The sequence below is a fragment of the Pristiophorus japonicus genome, chromosome 4 (genome assembly GCF_044704955.1).
Source record: "Pristiophorus japonicus isolate sPriJap1 chromosome 4, sPriJap1.hap1, whole genome shotgun sequence".
In the NCBI taxonomy this organism is placed as follows: domain Eukaryota; kingdom Metazoa; phylum Chordata; class Chondrichthyes; family Pristiophoridae; genus Pristiophorus; species Pristiophorus japonicus.
In genome coordinates, this window is record NC_091980.1 from 96,509,028 (window position 1) to 96,534,252 (window position 25,225).

The 25,225-nt window shown below is 43.3% G+C and overlaps 1 protein-coding gene across 3 annotated transcripts in view; it reads left to right on the forward strand.

Annotated features, from left to right (window-relative positions):
- Positions 1–25,225, forward strand: part of sh3pxd2b (SH3 and PX domains 2B) — a 400,707-nt gene that overhangs the window by 365,123 nt on the left and 10,359 nt on the right. For all 3 annotated transcript variants that reach the window (XM_070878439.1, XM_070878440.1, XM_070878441.1), the window contains 4 exons: positions 1,519–1,632; positions 6,552–6,669; positions 19,920–20,152; positions 22,609–22,658. In XM_070878439.1, the coding sequence (XP_070734540.1) occupies positions 1,519–1,632; positions 6,552–6,669; positions 19,920–20,152; positions 22,609–22,658 (515 nt within the window). The remainder of the gene's footprint in view (positions 1–1,518; positions 1,633–6,551; positions 6,670–19,919; positions 20,153–22,608; positions 22,659–25,225) is intronic.

Sequence of the window (25,225 nt, forward strand, 5' to 3'; positions counted from 1 at the left end):
CAGAAATAAGTCAGCAGCACCTTGAGTCACCGGCCTTCCTTAACTTACTTCATTTTCAGTGGCAGTGAAAAAACTGTTTTGTATTTGGCTTGAATAAAATATAAAGTTTGTAAAGAACATATTTAAAGTGAAATTAGATGAACAATATGTAGTAATTTCTTATAACTATAAAAGAATTAAGGATGACCTTGAGATATGATGGTTAATTTAATATAATAATATGATCAAATATAGACCTCCCAAGCCCATTAATTTTAAACCACGTGTTTCGGTTACTAAAAAAAAATGGAAAATGTTTAGCTAATGCCGCAATTTATGATCGTTCTGTAGTCCTTGATATTGAGAGACTATGGCTCGATGTTGCCATTTAAAGATGCATGGAAAAGACATACTGTAAATGAATAGTACTGTGCAAACAGAAGGAAATAGTATGGGTCAATCCACAGTGAAAAGCATTGACATAAACATGGAACAGATTCAAGGCAATCTGGATTGTAAGGAAATCAGTCTAGACTGTTGGCAACACTCCATCATCATTTGTTCATGCTGCAGTTCAGTTCCGTTTTACTAAGCTGAGCTGATGAATTGTGGTTTATAATAATCATTAAATAAATGTAGTTTGATAACCCAAGTTCCAGCCCCTTTGCAGAATATGATTGCTGACTTGTAGCAGTAAAATATAACATAAGATTATAATTATGTTTATTTCTTACTCCATTCTCCAAGTTTACTTCTGCCTCCTTAGGCCTTTTTCCCTCCACATTATTTCCTAAAGGACACAGAGATCATTTATCCCAAGGAATGTGTGCATAATGCTATTCAACCAACTATTGGAAAGTCTATGACAGTGACATGGCTAACTCGCTCTCTCACTCCCCGCTCTACTCAGCTCTTCTAGCACAGCCCACAGAGTTCATGAACTCTAGTTGCAGGAACAAAGGTGAAGGAGGGAGAAGAGAAGAGAGCCTTTGTTCCATCGCATGGTGCAGCACATCAGTGGTTACAGTTTTAATTCTTGTTTCAGTCTCTTGAACACTGGTTCAAATTTTAACTTTTTTGGGCACGATCCGATTTCTAAATCAGTTGACCAAGTGGGCAAATAATTTGCTCATCACCAGAAGCATGCGTCTTGAGTCAAACTTACTTGCCCCAGGCAACTTTTAACCTTTAGACAGAGCAGCCGTGCAATAGAAGCATCACGTAGAGGAAAAAGCCAACCACCTCCAAAATGCCTCAACTCAACTTTCACCTCCTGGGTAGAGAGATATTGATTGCAGCAATGGGGAAGTCCATAGATCAGAATTCTACCCCACTCCTCCAACTAAAGAAAGATACATGGGGATAGGAAGCCTTTGAGTGGAAAGAATTGGAACATTAAAGCAGCACTGGAATATTAAGGCACTAAGGAAATCATCAGCTGGAGCGGTTTTACAGCTGTAATAGTGAGGATACCAAATGCATTAAGCAGTTATTAAAGAGATTGATGCATTTGATGAAATGAAGTTCATCTGTTTCCAGGGTGGTGGTTTGTGAGCACAGCTGATGAGCAAGGTTGGGTCCCTGCCACGTGTCTGGAGGCCCAGGATGGAGCTCAAGATGACCTTTCAATTGTTAGTGCCAAGCCAGGCGAAGGTAAGCAGCCAAAACTAACACAGAGTTTTATTCATATAATACTTATTGTGTTACAACTTAAAAGGCTTATTTCTAGCTTTCTTTTGTAACTGAATAAACATATTAGTTATTTTTAAAGCTTGGATGTTATGAAAGTACCCTTATGCACAAGCATATATTTCATGTTGAAAAAAAAATTAAAATCCTCTTGAACCAAGCTGAAGTTTCAGAAAACTTCCATATATAAAAGTAATCTAAAACATGTTCAAAACATATAGCAATAATATTGAAAAGTGCTTCTGCCAATCTGGAACACAATTTTCCTTGAGTACTTGGAAATTTGCCCCTGGCATAAGACCAGAACTTTGTTTTCACCCAGGTTTGAATTTTGTCAAAAGGTGTCAGTGATAGTATTCTTGCTTCCAAGTCAGATGATTATGGGTTCAAGCCCCACTCTAGGACCTGAGCACATAATGTATGCTGAGATTTCAGTGCAGTAGCAAGAGCGTGGTGCAGTGTTGGAGGTGTCATCTTTTGCACGAGATGAGGATCCATCTGCCCTCTCAGATATGGATGTAAAAGATCCCATGACACTATTTGAAGAAGAGCAAAGGAGTTCTCCCACTGTCCTGGTCAACATTTATCCCTCAACTGACATCAGTAAAAATAACAGATTACCTGGCCAGTGATCTTATTCCTGTTTCTGGGACCTTGCTGTGTGCAAATTGGCTGCTGTGTTTTGTGACGCCCTGAGGTGAAAGATGCTATATAATTCAAGTTCTTTCTTTGTCATTACTTCTCCCTCCTCCCAGGTCAGTCACATATGCTGGTAAAATAGCAGCTAAGCTCGGGGAGGGGGGCTAGACTGACCATTCACTCATCATAGAAAAGTACTCACAGATTTAAGCACAGTTGCAAGCCACTCACGAACAGCATATGTCTTTGTCCTTTTAAAAAAATGTGTATAATAAGTATTTTTAAATACTTAGAAATGCGTGCACTCAAGAACATGCCTTCAGCTGCCAAGGCCCAAGCTCTGGATTTCTCCCCGTAAATCTCTGCCTCTTTACCTCTTTTTTTCTCCTTTAAGACACTCCTTAAAACTGAGAATTTGGGGGGTGGGCCTTAGAAAGATAAGGTTCGGATGAGGGAGACTGAATGAATAATGCAAAGTGGTTTAAACAGGAGGGATGTCGAGGTACCTGAGCCAGAAACCAAGAATCAATCTACTACTGTTCATGGTTCCTGTAATGTCTGTGGGACAATGTGTCTAGCATGTTTTTTCATTTGAATACGCTTTTAGTTATTTACTAGTCGATCTCCCAAAGGCTTTAAACACAAGAAGTCAAATCCTATTATGGTCTTCAGATGGAGTGAGGTTAGTGGACAGGGGATAACTGGACCAGCGTGCACAGATATAATTCAATCATCATCCACAACAACAACATGTATTTATATAGTGCCTTTAACATGGTAAAATGCTCCAAGGCACTTCACAGCAGTGCATTCAAACAAAATTTTACACTGAGCCACATAAGGAAATATTAGGACAGATGACTCAAAGAGGTATGTTTTAAGGAATGTCTTAAAGGAGAAAAAAGAGGCAGAGAGGTTTATGGAGAGAAATCCAGAGCTTGGGGCCTTGGCAGTTGAAGACGTGGCCGCCAATGTTGGATCCATTAAAATCAGGGATGTTCAAGAGGCCAGAATTGGAAGAGCGCAGATATCTCAGAGGGTTGTAGGACTGGAGAAGATTACCGAAACAGGTAGATGTGATCCCATGGAGGGATTTCAAACCAAGGATAAGAATTTTAAAATAGAGACCTTGCTTAACCGGGAGCCAGTGTAGATCAGGAGTGATTGGTGAATGGGAGTTACTGCGTTCTCCTGTTAAAGTGATATATTCTGTCCTTATTTTTATATCTATTATAAATTCCTATTTCCACATTTATAATGGAGAATGCCTATGTAAATCATGTTATGCTGCAACTGTATTCTTCTGCCAGTGGTGGTGCTTTCAATTAGCAGCTAAAGATCATTTAAAAAACTAAAAAGACAAAGATTTTAATGAGATTGAGCATAATCACTTCATAACAAAGATTCTTTTAATTCCTGCCTGAAATTTTTCTTCTTAGTTTTATTAGTTTCTCCAGTGAATTGAGAATCAGTTATTTTTTGAGAAAAACTTAACTGCTTCAAAAGAATAAGGAGCTTTTCCTGTATCTTAATGTTTGACCGTTGTAACAGTTATTGTTTAGTTTGTCTTGGCCACTGTATATTCAGATGTCATTCTATCTCCATCTATAATGTTATGATGTTTATACATGTTTTTAAAAGTACATCTCTAGCAGAGATTTGTTAATGATTAAAATAATGTGATTTAATATATACCAGGTATTTCCTGATCATCTTGCAAGTATGACTATTAATTTACGGTGAATGGTTTTGGCTTCCCATTCTAATATTTTAAGAATGAGAAGAGATAACAGTTTTATCACAGTGACATTTTGAATCATTAATGAGCTCTTTATACTCTGTGATCACTTCCTGCTTCCCAACATGCTGTCAGTCACTAAGACATTCTGGTCTCTGCCAAGACATGTGGGCCGTCGGCGGACTTTAGGAGACTTGTACATCAGTGTCTGGGGTCAAGGTGGATGGAGACAAGTGCATGCTGTTACAGTGTCCTGTGTTTGTAGCTGCTTGCTGTATTTATGTGTTGTATATGTGCCCTGGCTGTGTTTTGCATGAACCTGTTTAGCAGAATTTTCTCTTCTAATATAATTTTATGTTTATATCAACAATATAACCCGTTAGAGTCTGATAAACGATGTCTAGTTCCTTATGTTCATAGATTTCTGAACCCATTATCCTATAGAAAGAATACTATAGTCTTGCTCCTGGCTCAGTGGGTAACACTCTGGCCTCCGAGTCAAAAGGTTGTGGGTTCAAGCCCAACTCCAGGTATTTGAGCACAAAAATCTAGGCTAACACTCCAGTGCAGTGCTGAGGGAGGGCTGCAATATTGGAGGTGCTCTCTCAGATGGACGTAAAAAATCCCATGACACTATTTCGAAGAAGAACAGGGGAGTTATCCCCAGTGTCCTGGCCAATATCTATCCCTCAATCAACATAACAAAAAAACAGATTATCTGGTCATTATCACATTGCTGTTTGTGGGAGTTAGCTGTGTGCAAAATTAGCTGCTGCATTTCCTACATTATACCAGTGACTACACTCCAAAAGTACTTCATTGGCTGTAAAGGCTTTGAGATGTCCGGTGGTCATGAAAGGGGCTTTATAAATGCAAGTTTTTCTTCCTTTCTTTATATTTAGAATGGGCTTTCCCATAAGAAATTAGCTGTAATGTTATCCTAGAATCATAGAATTTTCCAGAACAGGAGGCCATTTGGCCCTTTATACTTAGACCAGCTTTCTGGAAGAGCTATTCCTTTAGTTCAAATCCCCATATCCTTATAAATCTTCCTTTTCAAATATTTATCCACTTTTTAAAAGTGTTTATGGCTTTTGCTACCACCACTGTTTTTGGTATGCTATTCTATATCCTAACATCTCTACAATCCCAGGAAAAAGTAAGAAGAGGGCCGAAATGCCCAAACATGACATGCACAATCTTTGGGGATCCTACAACCAATTGTACCAGGCGTACTGCCAATCCTGTAAGAGGCAAGGGATGCAGAAACTACCTGTGTTGAGTGTTCCTATCCTTTTTCCCTCATACACAGCTAGCCTTTTTGGGGATGGGTAAGGCTTTGCTTCTACAAAGCTTAATTAAAAATCCTTATGCAAAATGAGACCCAGCATATCTAGCCCAGCCTAATTTCCAATCCATTAGGGTCCATTCCACCAAAGTAAATACAGGAGTGCAAGGGCACAGACTTTTGCCCCTGTGGTAAGTAAACTTTTGATGCGCTTTGAGGCCATCTACATTGTCATTTTTGAATTTGAGCAGGATGCCTCTATTACCAGATCTCTATGCTGCATCATGACTTTTCCCCTCTATTCAAACGATAGACTAGTCAATTATATGACCCTAACCCGCTCTAGCTCCAATCACACTGACATACTACCAGAATAAAGGCAAAATCCTTTGTACTTATACTTTTACACAGGAGAAGGCAAAAAGAGCATTTTGCATTCTTGTGAGAAAGCATGCCCCCTAAATTTAATGAATATTTATTGCACTTGTGTTACAGGTATAAAGTAAATATTGTGATTCACATTGCATGATCTCTGAATCCTAACCATTAGATATTTTCACAAGGTCTGATTCAGAACCAACATTGAATGAGTTGAAGTGTTAAGCCAGTTAAATAAAACTTCAGTTCAAGGTTGTATCCTATAATGGGAGCAGTCTGTTTCTTTACTGTTGCCAAAAGGCCCTAAGTGCTCTGGCAAAAGTTAAATGCTGACATTACTTTCTGTACACAATTGCCCAAAATTGCTTTCCTTAACAAATGCGATAGCTTATATCATGGGACTGGGGCACAATGATTATTAATTTCTCGGATGAAATTTACCACGACATCTGGATAGTGGAAATATAATTGAAAACTTGCATGGTGTTCATGTTTCCTGTAGTCGTAATGTACTCGTCATCTTGACCATTTAGTTTCTCCTACGCAACCACCCCTTCCTTCCACCCTGCCCCCTGCTGCAGCATGAAGTGTTAACACATAAAGAAGGTTGCAGTGAATCAATGTAAGCATATTCCATTCATTGGAACACTGTAAAATTCTATATTGGTGAAGTTATTGGTCATACATAATGAACTAAAGTTCATTTAAGTGAACTAATTTTACAGAGCTTCAAGCATCATTGTTAATCATACTTTAGTTTTGCTAACCCCCATAAATACTGGTCTCCTGCATGGCACGTGCTGTTTTGATTGTAAATGTAACATAAACTTGTTTTTTCAGAGGAGAATTTTGTTGTCATTTATCCATACTCGGCAAGAGATAATGATGAGATTGATTTGGAAAGAGGTGCAGTGGTGGAAGTTATACAGAAGAACCTGGAAGGCTGGTGGAAAATCAGGTAATTCAAATAGCTTAATAAGGTGCTTAGTTTTAATATGGCACGAGGGAAGTTTGTGGCACAGGACATCATTACTGTAATTTATCCTTACTTCATTGTATTTGGATAATAGGCAGCATGGATATATCTTTGTACGCAATTTTATGTTATATATTGAACTTATTTTATTAAATGTCATTTTCATAAGTCCCGATTTTGTGAGAATGGCAATAATTTCGTTGACCTAGCAGCAGGAGTCCCTCCCCTTAAATATGACAAGCTTGCCCAAAAGCTGAGTGTGTAGAACAATTGACTCGGGAGCATACAATCCAATGAGACGCCAGCTCTTAAAGGGTTACAGCTCGACTTTAGTGAGAAACGCTGATGGTGGCAGAAAAGTGCACTAATTGCTTACAAAGTCACAATGGGGATAGGCGGGGAACACTGCTCCTGTTGATGCTGTAGAGTTAAGTACTGCTGCAGGAGGCCCACCAAAAAGAAAGTTAGCCCTACTTGGAGCTGAAGGCTACTGTTACAAATTCACGCCTGCCATAGATACCTCCTTGGGTTTAGTGATGTCAGTTGTTCCATGGCGCAGTCTGAGCATCTAGCTTTTAATGGGAGTTGACCCACACAGCCCTATATCTACTTGTATGTTAACATGGCCTGGGGGGATAACAATAGTACCCCCTTTGTGATCTGAACCAGATGTTTGTGTCTTTTTCATGTATACTACTTCAGTCTCTTCAAAAGCAGACTGAGCAAACACTTTTTTGAGATGAGGGCTGATATGAATCGATATTTTACAATAAGGTGAACATAAGGGGCCGCCCATTTAAAACTGAGATGAGGAGGAATTTCTTCTCTCAGAGGGTTGTAAATCTGTGGAATTCTCTGCCCCAGAGAGCGGTGGAGACTGGGTCATTGAATATACTTAAGGCGGAGATAGACAGATTTTTGAGCGATAAGGGAATAAAGGGTTAGGGGGAGCGGGCAGGTAAGTGGATCTGAGTCCATGATCAGATCAGCCATGATCTTATTAAATGACAGAGCAGGCTCGAGGGGCCAAATAGCCTACTCCTGCTCCTATTTCTTATGTTCTTATATAGAACAGCAGTTATGATTGGATTCACTTCATTCAAACAGCACAACTTAACTTTGTATAGTGATTAAAAAACAAAGAACACACCTCATTTTCCCACATTGGTGGATTGCCTTACTTGACTTAAACAAGATGACTTCCAACTGTTCGTGCAGCATTTCTGACCTCTTAGTGAAAGACTTCACAGCTTTTTCCTTAAAAACCTAACTGCTTGCACAGCATTCTGTTTCAAAAATCTGCTGCCAGCCTGTGTCTCAATCTCTAGTTTATGTCTTGTTGCTCACAACCAGAAAACAGGCTTAGAGACTTTCCAGTACAGTGGAAGGGAGGTTCTTTCTGATTGTCGAGACAGTCTGAAAAAATTGCTTATGGAAGCAGCATTAATGCCAGCTCATTAACATCTTAACTACCTATCACCCCAGCCTTTTTATTTAAACTTAACTGAAACACTATTTTTTGTAAACCTAATATTTAAAGTAGCTCTTTTCCCTTACTATGGAAAATGGTCACAAAGATTCCAAAATATGACAGTCACCCTCCAGTAAACGCACAGGAGCCAGAAAGAAGGTTCCGACCGAGTCTTGGAGATTCCTCCTGCGTTGCTGCAAATTATTGCTGCATTTAAGGGGAAGCTAGAGAAGTCATGAGGGAGAAAGGAATAGGATATGTTGATGGGGTTAGATGAAGTAGGGCTGAAGGAGGCAAGCATGGAGCATAAATGCCAGTTTAGACCAGTTGGGCTGAATGGCCTGTTTCTCTGATGTACATTCGATGTAACTCCATGTATTGACCAGACCCCCTCCCTCCCCACCCCCTCTCCCAAATGTAGACTATCGATGACTGCATGCAGAAAAATGCGACACAAAACAAACCCATAATTTAAACTGTCATTTTCTTTCAAGGAGCCTTGTGCGATGGATGGAATTTAAACCTAAGTCATGAGATTTGGTGTGCGACCAGGTTTAAATAATTATTCCTTTTCAGTCAGACCTGTACATGCCTGTAGCTCACCTTAATTTTTGCCCACCAAATTGGCTATAGCAAAACGCAACACACTACAAATCAGATATGACATTTTATAGCACCTGCCCACCACCAGCGGGACCCCTCGCCAATGGTGGGGCTTGAACAAAATTGACTCTACTGTATTAACAGGCTTACACAAAATCTAGTACTTAAATGGTTAAGTTCTAGCCGGATATATAGAGTTATGACGTAGGTTTACAAAAACTGCCATCTTAGTCAACCTTTTACTCTTGAAGTGGTTTTAGTCTCGTGGTGCCACTTCCTTTTTCCGGCTTCTTTTCCAGAATAGAGCTTATTATAGTACACTGAGTAAATAATGAGCTTGTGGATAATGAGTCATTGGAGTTAGGATCAACAGATGTAAAGAGCAGAGTGGCTTGAGGGCCTACAATTACTGTATTTGTTTCTGTTCTCACATATTACTGTACGAGTGTGGTAATCTTCAGGAACTCCAAATTAAGTCCTGGTGACGAAAACAGTCATTTTATATGCACTTCCACCAAGCAAAATAAGACATCAGGGCCTAGATATTCGATTGTGCCCAAATATGAGCATGCAGGGGGTGGGGCGAGTGCTGCAGACACCTGGTCGCATGGTCGCATGGAAGCTCAGACTGCTACCATCTTGGCCCTGGAGTCCAGCATTGACAGGGGCTTCCAGAGCATCACATGACTCATGCACTCTGTTTTCGTGCGGATCAGTTGGAATGCTGAGGTGCAGCCCCAGGAACATGGCATTGACTGCATGGGAGAGGCACCTGTTGTCCAAGATGCTGTTGTCTGTAGCTGGGCCCTCAATGCCCACAACTGCTTGAGGTCGCCCATCACAGCCATCTGATGTGTTCTCAGTGGAAGCTCAGTTGCCTTCGATCTCCCAAATTGTAGCTAACAGGTGTACACTTCATAAGATACTTTAGGATAGTTAAACAAGCACACAGAGGGTTTGGCACACCGATGATTTTAATTCTGTAAGTTGACTGTTATCCAATTAAGAAGTAATATGTGGCAGTAAAATGGTCTTCTTGATTCAATGTTAGTAATTGGTGAATTGGATCACTGCAGGAGGGCAATGGCTATGAGGACTTTGGTTATAAAGATAGCGAGAATGCTGGTATATTGGGGAGGGGGAAAGAGACGCTTTAGGTGAAACAGTCTAATGTGAATTGTTCTCGGAGAGCTCTGGCAGCATGGGAAACTGGTTATCGATGCTGCTCCTCCAGGCCGTAAAAGGAAACCATGGGCCTCCTATGCTTACCCTGCTCTTCTGACCAGGCTTCCCCTTTTGGATCCCTCTGATTCACTTACCTTGTGCTACAATTATTCCTCGGTGTCCCCGGCAGTGATATTTTCCCAGCCCCCGCACGCACTGATTGCCCCCAGAATGTTTTTTTTGTTGGAAAAGTTCAAAAAATATTTAAAGTAACAGCAGAAGTGTAAGTAGTAAGGAAACACAGGTCAGATTTCATACCGTTTATAAATAATGGTGACCCAACTCATAAGTGGTGATTTTATACTTAAGATGCCGAAATGATTTGGACTAGAGCGAAAAGAGAAATGGATGTGCAACAGCACCATCTATAGTCCTGTTTAGAGTAAATTATCGGAGTCATCTGATAAATGTTCTTTCATACTAATGTACATGAGCAATTAAATCAGAAATGTAGGATTGCAGATTGCTCTAATGCCACTTTTGCCCCATAAATACAGAATCCAAAATAATGTGTGTGTATGTGGACACTCAAATTCATCTTGCAACAAACAGCACATTTTGAACTTGTTGCAAAATAAGAACTTCACCTAAGAAACAATGGCCCAGAAATTTCTGGAAAAACAATGGCGAGTTCATGGTGCTAACAATTACTACGTAAAACCCCCAGCAAATTGTGATGAAGAGATCTGCCATGAGATCAGATTTCCACCGATTTCTGAATGAGCTGCTCCACTCTGCCGTTAGCCACACTAATACCGAAAAAATTACCATCTCGCCACGAACTCCACCTTGTGTGTCATGAATTTGTTCGATTTATGCCATTTATACAAATTAATGTCTTTGCGGCCATTTAGAGCTGATAATTCAAGTCATAAGGACTCTGTTAATGATGTGAATTATGGTCCTGACACGCCACTCAACCTTGGAGGCCCAGAAAGGGAACAATAAAACTGTGATGTCTCACTCCCGCAGGTAATAAATTGTTCCTAGAGGCATTTTATATTTTTTAAATATTTTCTTACTTTTGCTTTCTGTCTCTTTTTTTCTCTCTCTCTCAATTCACTCACTTTCTTTCTCTCTTTATTTCTCTTTCTGTATCTAATTTGACTCTAATTCACCTTATTTCCTTCTCCATCGTTTGCTCTGTTTCCTTCTCTTAAAACTTAATTGATTAAGGAAAGAGACCATTGGACCCAATGTTTACGAGGTCCCAGATGCCCTGTTGATGTCGCTGCGCTGTTACCAATTTGCATTTGTGGCACAAAAATAATCCAGCCAGAAGGGTGAGGGGAAAAAATCCAATTCACGGCACTTGCCACAAGAGGCAACACTCCAGCAATTTCTGGACCAGTAGCTTTGATTTTTAACAAATGTGCATATTTAAAATCTTTTTTAAAAAAAACTAAGATATTTAAAAAACAATTTATCTCCAGATAATTAAGAATGCTAGGCTTGGCGTTTTCAAATATTTTTGGTGAAAGCCTGAAATTGTACCCACTATTTACCAATGATTCAAATCTCACCTCCAGCATATCCTGTGTGCTTGTCGCAAGAGATTTCAATATAAGCACATTAACATCTTACAGCACCTGACTTGCTGCTTCTTGTCTAGTACTGACTTGCTGTGGCTGGAATTGGACTAAACTAATAGAAGAAAATTATGAAAGGATGTTTTCACTATGGCTATTCTATTCCTCTGAAAATAAATCATTGATGTGTTATTATTGAGTTTGACAAATACAAGGAATACTAAAGCTGTCTGTGACAATCGGGACAATATTCGTTGGCTACACTGTTGCAGTGTTGGACACTCTTCTGAGAAATATGAATCCCGGTCTCTAACAAAATTGGCTTTGGAGTTTTCTCCTTCAGGCTGCATTTTACTGGGGAAAGGATGAAAACTGCCTGAGGGAAGGGTTGTTTTTCTGTACCATTCAGGCAATAATTCTAATGGATTGACTACAGTAGTATTGATAGCAACAATAGAGATGTGAGTCCACACTGTTCTCACCTCCCAACTAAGGGTAGTGTGGATATGGGGCTAAATAAAGAGGTCACTTTACAACAAAGAAAACCTTGAAATATGTCAATGTTTCCTGATACATTTTGTTCATGTCTTAAAATTACATTGAGCTATCCCGCAGATATTGCCACAAAGATTTAGAATTGCGATGAGCAGTAATTTGATATATTTGAGTTTAGATATACCGGATTCTGATGGTTTCCTTTTTAGTCACTGAAGTGTATTTCATTATTTTAGAGGATATGATTAATTTGTTGAAATAAACTTAGTCACATGATGTAATATCATGTAACCAGTTGAAACATAGAAACATAGAAAACAGGTGCAGGAGTAGGCCATTCGGCCCTTTGAGCCTGCACCACCATTCAATATGATCATGGTTGATCATTCGACCTCAGTATCCCACCCCCGCCTTCTCTCCATACCCCCTGATCCCGTTAGCTGTAAGGGCCACATCTAACTCCCTTTTGAATAAGTCCAATGAACTGGACTCAACAACTTTCTGTGGCAGAGAATTCCACAGGTTCACAACCCTCTGGGTGAAAATATTTCTCCTCATCTCGGTCCTATATGGCTTACCCCTTATTCTTAGACTGTGTCCCCTGGTTCTGGACCCCCAACATCGGGAACATTCTTCCTGCATCTAACCTGTCCAGTCCTGTCAGAATTTTATACGTTTCGATTAGATCCCCTCTCATTCTTCTAAATTCTAGTGAGTATAAGCCTAGCCAATCCAGTCTTTCCTCATACGTCAGTCCTGCCATCCCGGGAATCAGTCTGGTGAACCTCCGCTGCACTCCCTCAATAGCAAGCACGTACTTCCTCAGATTAGGAGACCAAAACTGCATACAATACTCAAGGTGTGGTCTCACCAAGGCCCTGTACAACTGCAGTAAGACCTCCCTGCTCCTATACTCAAATACCCTCGCTCTGAAGGCCAGCATGCCATTTGCTTTCTTTACTACATGCCTACCTTCAATGACTGATGTACCATGACACCCAGATCTCGTTGCACCTCCCCTTTTACTAATCTGTTACCATTCAGATAATAGTCTGCCTTCCTGTTTTTGCCACCAAAGTGGATAACCTCACATGTATCCACATTATACTGCATCTGCCATGCATTTGCCCATTCACCTAACCTGTCCAAGGCCCCCTGCAGCCTCTTAGCATCCTCCTTGCAGCTCGCACTGCCACCCAGCTTAGTGTCATCTGCAGACTTGGAGATATTACATTCAATTCCTTTGTCTAAATCATTAATGTATATTGTAAATAGCTGGGGTCCCAGCACTGAACCCTGCGGCACCCCACTAGTCACTGCCTGCCATTCTGAAAAGGACCCGTTTATTCCCACTCTTTGCTTCCTGTCTGCCAACCATTTCTCTATCCACGTCTGTACATTACCCCAATATCATGTGCCTAATTTTGCACACTAATCTCTTGTGTTGGACCTTGTCAAAAGCCTTTTGAAAGTCCAAATACACCACATCTACTGGTTCTCCCTTATCCACTTTACAGTTACATCCTCAAAAAACTCGAGAAGATTTGTCAAGCATGATTTCCCTTTTATAAATCCATGCTGACTTGGACCAATCCTGTCACTGCTTTCCAAATGCGCAGCTATTGCATCTTTAATAATTGACTCCAGCTTTTTCCCCACCACCGCTAACTGGTCTATAATTCCCTGTTTTCTCTCCCTCCTTTTTTAAAAAGTGGGGTTACATTCGCTATCCTCCAATCCATAGGAACTGATCCAGAGTCCAATGTTGGAAAATGACCACCAATGCAGCTACTATTTCTAGGACCACTTCCTTGTACTCTGAGGAAGGATTAACATCTGTTTGGTATCTCAAATAGAAAAAAAACTCCCAGTTCTGATTCCAATGAAAGGGTTGCTCATCAAAACTTTCATGACAATGAGAAACTGTCGTATTTGAATAAAGTCCCTTTGTAAATGTGAATGTATGGTGGAACTCCAGATAGTTCTCAGTAGCTGCTTTAACATTGGTCTTAAAGAGATCCTTGTACTGCTGGGTTCCTGATATACAGTTCTCGCGCACCCAGTGGCAATCCCAATCTAAACTCATCAGAAATGCTTAAGACTGCCTGCCTGGATAACCCAGTAAAAAAAATCAAAGGAGACAGTACTAGTGAATCTAGCAAGTTTGATATCTGGGGACTTGTGCCACCATTGGGAGAGCTGTCCTACAGACTAGTTAAGCAATAGCCTGACATAGTCATACTCACAGAATCTTTCAGGCAACATCCCAGGACTCCTCCATCACCATTCCTATGTATGTCCTGTCCCACTAGCAGGACAGACCCACCAGCGGTGGCAGCACAGTAGTATACAGTGGGGAGGGAGTGGCCCTGGGAGTCCTCAACCTTGACTCTGGACCTCTGAGGTCTCATGGCATCAGGTTAAACATGGAAAAGGAACCTCCTGCTGATTAACACCTACCGCCCTCCCTCAGCTGATGAATCAGTACTCCTCCATGTTGACCACCACTTGGAATGTACTCTGGGTGAGGGACTTCAATGTCCATTACCAAGAGTGGGTCGGTAGTACCACTACTGACCGAGCTGGCCGAGTCCTGAAAGATATAGCTGCAAGACTGGGATTGTGGCAGGTGGTGAGAGAACTAACATGAGGGAAAAACCTGCTTGACCTCGTCCTCACCAGTCCACCTGTCACAGTAGGAGTGACAACCGCACAGTCCTTGTGGAGATGAAGTCCCATCTTCACACTGAGGACACCTTCTATTGTGTTGTGTGGCACTACCACTGTGCTAAATGGGATAGATTCAGAACAGATCTAACAGCTCAAAACTGGGCATCTCTGAGGCAGTGTGTGCCAACAGCAGCAGCAGAATTGTATTCCACCACAATCTGTAACCTCAGGGCCCGGCATATCTCTCACTCTACCATTACCAGGGGACCAACCCTGGTTCAATGAGGAGTGTAGAAGAGCATACCAGGAGCAGTGCCAGACATATCTAAAAATGAGGTACCAACCTGGTGAAGCTGCAACATAGGATTACATGTATGCTAAACAGGGGAAGCAGCATACTATAGACAGAGATAAAGGATTCCATAGCCAACGGATCAGATCAAAGTTCTTCAGTCCTATATCATCCAGTTGTGAATGGTGGTGGACAATTATGCAACTAACGGGAGGAGAAGGCTCCATGAACATTCCTATCCTCAATGATGGCGAAGCCCAGCACATGAGTGCAAAAGACAAGGCTGAAGCATTTGCAACCATCTTGCGCACTGAGCGCACTGGATACAGCAAAGGTTATGGGTCCTGACAACATCCCGGCTGTCATGCTAAAAACCTGTGCTTCAGAACTAGCTGCACCTCTAGCCAAGCTGTTCCAGTACATCTAGGACACTGGCATATATCCGACAAAGTGGAAAATTGCCCAGCTATGCCCTGTCCACAAAAAACAGGACAAATCCAATCCGGCCTATTACCGCCCAATCAGTCTACTCTCAATCATCAGCAAAGTGATGGATCGTGTCGTTGACAGTGCTATCAGGCGGCACTTACCAATAACCTGCTCAACAATGCTCAGTTTGGGTTCCGCCAGGGCCACTCAGCTCCAGACCTCATTACAGCCTTGGTCCAAACATGGACAAAGGAGCTGAATTCCAGAGATGTGGTCAGAGTGACTGCCCTTGACATCAAGACAGTATTTGACCAAGTATGGCATCAAGGAACCCGAGTAAAATTGAAGTCAATGGGAACTTTCCACTGGCTAGAGTCATACCTAGCACAAAGTAAGATGGATGCTTGTGGTTGTTGGAGGCCAATCATCTCAGCCCCAGGACATCGCTGCAGGAGTTCCTCAGGGCAGTGTCCTAAGCCCAACCATCTACAGCTGCTTCATCAATGACATTCCCTCAATCATAAGGTCAGAATGGGAATGTTTGCTGATGATTACACAGTTCAATTCGCAGCTCCTCAGATAAAGAAGCAGTCCATGCCCGCATGCAGTAAGACCTGGACAACATTCAGGCTTAGGCTGATAAGTGACAAGTAACATTCACGTCACACAAATATCAGGCAATGACCATCTCCAACAACCGAGAGTCAAATCACCTCCACTTGGCATTCAACGGTATTACTATTATTACTAATATATTCTCGGGGTCACCATTGACCAGAAATTTAACTGGACCAGCCACATTATTGTGGCTACAAGAGCAGGTTAGAGGCTAGGTATTCCGCGGCGGGTAACTCATCTCCTGCCTCCCCAAAGCCTTTCCAACAACTGCAAGGCACAAGTCAGGAGTGTGATGGAATACTCTCCACTTGCCTGGATGAGCACAGCTTCAACAATACCCAAGAAGCTCGACACCATCCAGGACAAAGCAGTCCACTTGGTTGGCACCCCGTCCACCTTAAACATTCATTCCCACCACCACCGGTGCATCATGGATGCAGTGTGCACTATCTACAAGATGCACTGCAGAAAATCACCAAGGTTTCTTCAACAGCGCCTCTGTAAGCCGTGACCTCTGCCACCTAGAAGGACAAGGGCAGCAGGTGCATGGGAACACCACCACCTCCAAGTTCCCCTCCAATTTGGAAATACATTATCGTTCCTTCATCGTCGCTGGGTCAAAATCCTGGAACTTCCTACTTAACAGCACTGTTGGAGAACTTTTACCAAGCGGATTTCAGCGGTTCAAGCAGGTGGCTCACACCACCTTCTCAAGAGCAATTCGGCATGGGCAATAAATGCTGACCTCGCCAGAGGCACCCACATCCCATGAATTAATTTGTAAAAGTCTTCTGTGTCGGTAATCAGCAACGCAAGCAACCCTCTTAGGGCGGTGTAAAAGGAGTTAGTACTGTCGTCAACGATGCACTGTATTTAATATGCACCAAATAGGCAAAAACTGATAGAATTTGATAAGAGTATTCAGAATTCAGCAGCATGAGCATCAGTAATAAACTAATCAAAAAATACATTCATTAGTTCATTGCTGTAAAAACACATGGGGGGGAGGGGGTGCAAAATTGCCTTTCTCCGTGAGGCCTGTTACCACCGCAAATCGGCGGCCATGCTGCAGAGTGGAATGGCTACCGACTTTTGGTGGAATGGCCGCTGATAACCAAATTGCCCTTCCGAGGCTTCCCGGTGGTGCCCCGATCCCCCCTCTACCAGTCTGCTGCTGCCGATCCGCAGTAAGCGAGTCATCACCGTGCTCACCTCCCCGATGGTGACATTCCCCTCTGGAAAATCTTCGGCCCGCGTCGCGGTGCGTAAATCTGCTTTTTCCCAGTGGTCCAGTGAGGCTGTGGCCTTCTGCACAGCGGTGCGGCTTCCCTTAAAGGGGAGGATGCACTGCTGCTGCCACCATGTTTTTTTGGTCGGGCAACTGCCAGGTCAGCCCGACAAATATGCCCCAGGTTTGGCCGGGCTGCCAACAGTCAGCCTGGCACCCCTTCGGGCCCAGCCAAAACCCTCCCTGGTGACCCAGTGAGCCAAGTTTTAAAATCGCGAAGGTTCTCCCCTTTAAGTGAAGGGGAGAGCCATGGTGATGCGGCACCGTGATTACATCATTGTGGCGGTCACTCTGCACCCTCCCCAACTTGCGCCTCTCAAGTGTACTCACCACCCCAACTTCCGCCCCTCTAGTGTAGTCACCGCCCCCATTAAGAGCGACTTCCAGATCTGAATTTAAATAAACAACAAAGAGTGGAATTTCGCTCAAGAGGCGACCTCATCCACAGCTTCAGTAAAAAACCATTGAAACTGGGTGCAACGCCCCGTTTTGGGCGGGGGGCAATTTCTACCCTTATTATTCTGCAAGGTAATGGTGTCCAAGCAACAGCCCACAAATTCCACTGATTTGACCAATAAAGCTTTTGCCGTTTCCCATATTCTTTGCACCTGACTTGAGCAGCTTTCCACTTAAGCCTTTTAAAGTTCCTGAGTCTGGTGGACTGTTAAAGATTGCTCCATGATTGGTCAATTTTGACCAATCAGGAAGCAGCCTTTGGTAGAAAAAGAGACCTCAAAAGGAGACTCCATTTTCATGTGTATTGGGGTCCATCATTTTGTATAAAGGGGTCTTACTTTTGGGGGTCTCAGTTTGATGTGTATGGGGCTCATATGTTTGTGAACAGTGCTTGAATTATTGCATATTCGTATGTAGCCCACTCACAGATTTTGCACGTGTCTCCAGCTCCGAGCTCCAAAAGGTTGGACTCCCTGGTGTAAAATACAGATAGGTACTTGGTAGCCTTATCTTGGCTGATTTCTTTCCAAAAACTTCTTCCTAATTTTGAACCATTGCCTCTGGGTGCTAAGGACTGCACTTACAAATGCAGTCCTCAGCACCCAGCCTGGCGCAGGCTCGACGGGCCAAATGGCCTCCTTCTGTGTTGTAACCATTCTATGATTCTATGAAATCAGTTCCTACCGAGCTCTCTTTTGGGGAAGGGTGCCCTGGAGAGCCACACAGGAAACTTGATTTCCTTACGTATTGCTTCAGAACCTCCATTTATGCAACCGGATACCTGGGTGTTCTTGCATAATATGAATAGGCAAAAATGCTACATTTTTGGCTTTCAAAGAGTTCTGTCTCTTTAAAGGACTGCTGCCGTCCTTTGAATAACTACAGCTTCTCTACAGATATCTTGCTTTCAAATCTCCTTTTCTACCCCATTTACTTTTGTTAATATTTTACCAATTTTGCAATATTAGTTGACTACAATTCACCAAGATAGAAGGGGTTAAGAGAATTTTGTACTGATTTATCTCTTACTGCACTTGATCCTTTAATCCTGTATTATATTTAATTTGTTACTTGCCACTACATACAATTGAAAGTCAAGTGCTTACAATTTTTTGGATTCAGGTTGGTAATCGGCAGGGAGGGGGGACGGGCGAGATCATGGGGTTGGTAGTGGCAGGGAGGGTGGATGTTGTTGGACATACAATTGGGAGAGAGGGAAGACCGGGAGAGAGATTGCAGGTTTGGAGGGGGTTGTTCTGGCCGATCGCAGCAGAAGATTTGCTTGAGCAGCGACGGGGGAAGCACTCCTGCTCCTCCTGGCCCACAAGCCGTGCTATAAAAAGCACTTACCTACTGGATCCAACTACTCCCGTCTTCCTTTAGCTGCCGGGTTTCCTGAGCCCCAGGAGGCTGAAATTCAAATCTCTGCTAAAATATCAGGAATGGCGCCTCATTTACATATAATTACAGACCTGCCTCTCCAGAGCGGGTTACTCAGACGCCCCTCAACCCATTGCTACTAAAACAGAAGCAGGAGCACTTGCAGCACGTTGGGGATGCGTTTTGCGAACGTGACTGTTTAACTTTCCTCTCCCGCCTGTCGGTAGGGGCAGCGGTGGCGGTTAAAATTCCCCCTCTTGTATTATGGAATATCATGAGATTCCTCCATGTGATTTCCGTGCCATGAGTTTCAATTTCAGCCACAAATTTGGAGAAGCAGTAGCATAGAACCAGGGACATTTTGTGAAGATGGAGAAGCTGTAATGCTCTCCTACTCTCCCCAGTGATCGGTTCAATTACAGACCTGAGAGCAGGCAACTTGCGTGTCCTGTCAGTCACAGGTGGTGCATGACATAGGAACACCTGTAAGGAAAGAGCCCAACTCATAAGGTGCTGGAAAAAACTCAGCATGGCTGCTTGTATATTGTTTAAGGTTTTCTCTATAATGGAAATAAAAATGGTGGCTTATTTTGCTCTTACTGAGAAGCTGAAAGGATTCTTGAATAGGGCTCTCCGCCCAAAGCTGCAGTTTTAAATTCATCCCATGCTCTAATTTATGATTGGGCTATATTTTAAAATAAATATATTGTTATCCAGATTGACAGCTTTGTCACCGAACAAAGTTAATTCAGAAAACGCTTTATTTTTCTTTAACAGATACCAAGATCGGGAGGGCTGGGCCCCTGCCTCATACTTGAAAAAGGCCACCAATGATCTCTTGGGTCAGAAGATGGCTTCAGGGCAATCTATCCATTCAAGTGCAATGGACCTTGATGGAATTGGCAAACAGCCAGGCTCCACGAAAGAGATCAGAGAGAAGGCATCTTTATTTGACCAGAAAGATGAAAAATTTGATATCCGAGGGGCAGCATGTGCTGATGCAAAAGGCAGTAAGTATGCACTTGGAACTATGCAACAACTTAAAATATCTTCATTAAGTGTGACAAGAAACAGATGTCAGTCACTTGCTGGAGCTACAAGAGTTTTCACTTCAGCGATTCCATTTCGGAAGATTGGTAACGGCAGCACAGATTCCAGAGACATGCAGTAGTTGCGACTTTGAAAATATACTAGTTGATGTTGCTCATGTGAAAGGTAAAGCAAAAGTTGAGGGGTCGAAATTCGGTTGCTAACGCCTGCTGACAATGTCAGTGTTCGGTGTTAACTGGGAGTTAGGCGGTTTCGAGTGGTGCGCGGTGCTGTTCACGCTTGACGTGAAATTCAGTGGTAATTTTTTTAAGGGCGTTAAACTATTAGGTCCCGCCGGCTAATGCCATGCAAATCATGATGTCAGTACGAGTGAAATGCCTCCTTTGCGCCTCTATCGCAATATTTTGTTTGTACGGTTGCCATACCGCCTGAAAAAAGTGGTGGTTAAACAGGGGAACTCGAGCGGAATCAGCCAGAGAGCAAGGTAAGTTTTTTTTCCTTATTTCTTTCTTTATTTTTTCATTAGTTCTAACAGTGAGAAAGTTTGTGTGGGGTTGGAGAAGTTTGAGGGGTTTTTTCTTTCTTCCCTTCCCGTTTTCCAGCTAGCATGGCTGCAGCCTCCCGATACAAAATTCAGTCGGCCTCCTGAGCTCCCACCCGAGGATGAGTGTGCAACGCCACTTTTTAGCACTGCTCTCTCATCTTTGGCCATAAGAACTGAATTTGGCAGTTGGAGCCTGCTCCCAATGCCTGGCGGTAAAACAAGCACTCAGGTGGTGACACCGCCTCAAAAACACTGGGACCGAATTTCAATCCCCGAGTCTTTACCTGAGGATACGATAGGAGAAAGTTGAGCAGGGGTGTAGAGGTCGGGAGAAATGGAATGACCGGCAGTAAGATGATGGGGCCGATATTGCAGATTGACCTGGTTGGGACTGGTTACCTTTCCGAGGTTGGACATTCTGTGCCCGGCGCAGAAGTCCCACCCCCGAAGCAAAATTGGGGTTACCACTCCTCACAGGAAGTGAGGTGCATGGTTGCGCGCTGCACTGCCTCTCTGGGCGAGATTGGGGGAGCTACCCAGGCGCATCACGGAGCACTACATGTAGCGCTGACGCGTTTCAATGCACCTCCCCTTCCGTTAAAGGGGAGGACGCTGCGAGCTCTGCAGACCTTTTGATGGCCTCCACTGGACCACCAGGAATGTGGGGAGCCGTGGCCACAGCCTGGCACTGAAACGGTGTGCGCAGCCCGGGCCCCACAATATCGGTGGACAACGGCCCGATCGTTGAGTCGGTGAAAAAAAAATGGCGGCGCGCAGCACAGCGCACCTCCGCTTTAAGTTTCACCCTGCGATAGGTGAGCGGCCTGGTTCGCGACCCACGAGACTGGCGCTGACACCTCCCGTGGCAGTCTCATGGGATGCTGCCCAATTGTTGCCGATGGGTGGATACGGGCCATGCAGGGTGTAAAGGGGTCACTGCACACAGCGATGATATCATCGCCGGAGGCGCAGCAGCCCGGGGCACTATCAACGGGGCACGGCGCTACAGGATTCGCACCTCCGCTAACACCTGCGGAATTTCATGGGAGCCAATAGCGCCCCTCCCTTTTCTTCTCCCCCCCCCCCCCTCTCCGGGCAAAAACACTTTCACACCCCGTTACCATCTGCTGGAGCTGCAGAACAGGGGAATTTTGCCTCCAATGTCTTTTCTTGCCTTTCGATTACTTTTGATTTGTCTGTTCAACCTACGCAATTATACTTTTGTGGCTATACACCTGAGTCGTCAAGTTTCAAGGGATGGCAGGAATGCCACTTTTATTGTAAAATTAAAAAGATCCCATAATATTTTTTAATTTCTCAGAAATGTCAATGGATCGGCCCCCTGGATACTATTTTAAAACATGGCGTGGAGTTACACCCATTGCTGGTTTGAAATTACCTAATGGAAATGGTTTTATAATTGCTGACCTCAGTGTGCTCAGGAGTTGTATGGGGACTTTTTCTTCAGTTGCACTGCCACTCATAGAAACAACTTCACATCAACACAGGAACTCTAGGGATCTGTTCTTGTGCAAACCTGTATCTATATCCAAATTGCCTATTATAATTTTAGGCTTTACAAATTGCAGCAGGAATTCTCAGCAGCTATTGCTGTCTATCTTCATGCACTCACTCTCTTTTGTCAATTCTGAGATTGAACCTTTCAGATTTTATGTGGGTCAGATCTAAAGTCCAAATTCCACTGTGTATTTAATCTTTTTTCAGAATGAGAGACATGTTACATATAGCATTTAACTTAAATTGTCTGAAGAAAGATGAAAATGCCTGTTCACCTATTACTTATAGTGAAAATTGGAAGGGGTCTTGGCTATCTATACAACTAAAGTTAACTATATTTCTTTTAAACCGTAGAGTTACCAAACATGAGACAGAGGCCACCCCCACGAAGAGATCTTACCGTGGTGAGTATCAGAAGGGTTACAATGACAACTTGCATTTATGGAGAGCCTTTAATGCAAAAGAAAAAGTCCCTTTTCTCTTCACAAAACAGAAATAGATGAGGCACAGCCAGGAAGGGAGGAATTAGGGGAAGTGACCAAAAGCTTAGTCCAAAAACTTGGTTTCACAGTTATTTAAAAAATGGCTCAGAAGGTTGCAAGTTCTGCGATCAATGATGGGGTGGAGAGGATTTGCAGACAAGGTCACAGAATCACGGCGCGTGGGAGAAGGTGTAGGGGTGGAGGAGATTGTAGAGTTAGGGTCGAGACCATTGAGAAATTTGAAGACAAGGACAAGAATTTGAAATTATAACATTGGTCAATGTGCCAGAATAATGGTGAAGCTAATGGCGCTCACCGTTATCTATGCACAAATCACACAGCAACTTCAGGCAAGGGCAGATGCAAGGTGAAAAATTAAAATCTCGAGTTTTTCAAAATGCGCCGCTCGTCCGTTAGCTTCTTGAAAATGGCATCTCGCTGGCTGACTCATCATTCAAGTGCATTGACCGGCGTGAAGTTCCTGTACTTAGAATCATAAAATAGTACTACACAGAAGGAGTCTCTACCAGCCCTTTCATTGAGCAATCCAGTTAGTCCCACTCCCCCATTCTCCCCATATCCCTGCAATTTTTTCTCATTCAAGTATTTATCCAATTCCCTTTTGAAGGCTACTATTGAATTAGTATTCACCACCTTATCAGGCAATGCATTTTAAATCCTAACCACTTGTTGCACAAGAAAGATTTTCCTCATGTCGCCTCTGGTTCTTTTGCCAATCACCTTAAATCTGTGCCCTCTGGTTATCAATCCTTCAGCCATTGGAAATAGTTTCTCTTTATTTACTCTATCTAAACCCTTCGTGATTTTAAACACCTCTATCAAATCTCCTTGCCTTCTCTGCTCTAAGGAGAACAACGCAACTTCTCCAGTCTATCCATGTAACTGTAATCCCTCATCCCTGGAACCATTCTAGTAAATCTCTTCTTGTACCCTCTTCAAAGCCTTCACGTCCATCCTAAAGTGTGGTGCCCAGAATTGGGCATAATACTCCAGCTGGGGCCGAACTAGTATTTTATATAGGTTTAGCATAACTTCCTGGCTTTTGTACTCTCATCATCATAGGCAGTCCCTCGGAATCGAGGAGGACTTGCTTCCACTCTTAAAATGAGTCCTTAGGTGGCTGAACAGTCCAATACGAGAACCACAGTCCTTGTCACAGGTGGGTCAGATAGTCGTTGAGGGAAAGGGTGGGTGGGACGTGTTTGTCACATGCTCCTTCCGCTGCCTGCGCTTGATTTCTGCATGCTCTCGGCGATGAGACACGAGGTGCTCAGCGCCCTCCCGGATGCACTTCCTCCACTTAGGGCGGTCTTTGGCCAGGGACTCCCAGGTGTCAGTGAGGATGTTGCACTTTGTCAGGGAGGCTTTGAGAGTGTCCTTCTAACGTTTCCTCTACCCACCTTTGGTTCGTTTGCCGAGAATGAGTTCCGAGTAGAGCGCTTGCTTTGGGAGTCTCGTGTCTGGCATGCGAACAATGTGGCCTGCCCAGCAGAGCTGATCAAGTGTGGTCAGTGCTTCAATGCTGCGGAAGTTGGCCTGGTCAAGGAAGCTAATGTTGGTGCGTCTATCCTCCCAGGGGGTTTGTAGGATCTTGCGGAGACATCGTTGGTGGTATTTCTCCAGCGACTTGAGGTGTCTACTGTACATGGTCCATGTCTCTGAGCCATACAGGAGGGTGGGTATTACTACAGCCCTGTAGACCATGAGCTTGGTGGTTGTTTTGAGGGACTGGTCTTCAAACACTCTTTTCCTCAGGCGGCCGAAGACTGCACTGGCGCACTGGAGGCGGTTTTGAATCTCGTCGTCAATGTCTGCCCTTGTTGATTAGATGCTCCCGAGGTATGGGAAGTGGTCCACGTTGTCTAGGGCCTCTATTTATAAAGCCCAGGATCACATTTGTGTTATTAACTGCTTTGTTACCCTGTCATGTCACCTACAAAGATTTGTGCGCAAACAGCCCCAGTTCATGCATCCCCTTTAAAATTGTATCATTTAGCTTGTATTGTCTCTCCTCATTCTTCCCACCAGAATGTATCGTCTCATACTTTTCAGCATTGAATTTCAGCTGTCATGTGTCCCGCCCATTCCACCAGCATGTATGGGCTAGAACCTCCACTTTTTTTGCAAGCTTAACGCCCACTTAACACCCATTTTACCACTGAAATGACGTATAACGCCCATATCTCGCCCATTTTGGCACAAAATGGAAACCGACGGGCATTTTTAGGAAACTTATCACCGAGCGTTACTTTCCCCATGTGCTTAACACCAGGAAAAAATATTATCGCCCGCCCACTATTTTTGGGCGGAATCAGCAGATTGGGCAAAATCAATGCCCATAAGATCGCCCAGCGTTAATTTCTGCACTGATTTAATGCTGAGATTCATTAATACCGCCTGCCCATCTTTTTTGTCGTAAAGAGCATATTTACCGAATCTAGCGGTCATGAGATCGCCCAGCGTCAATT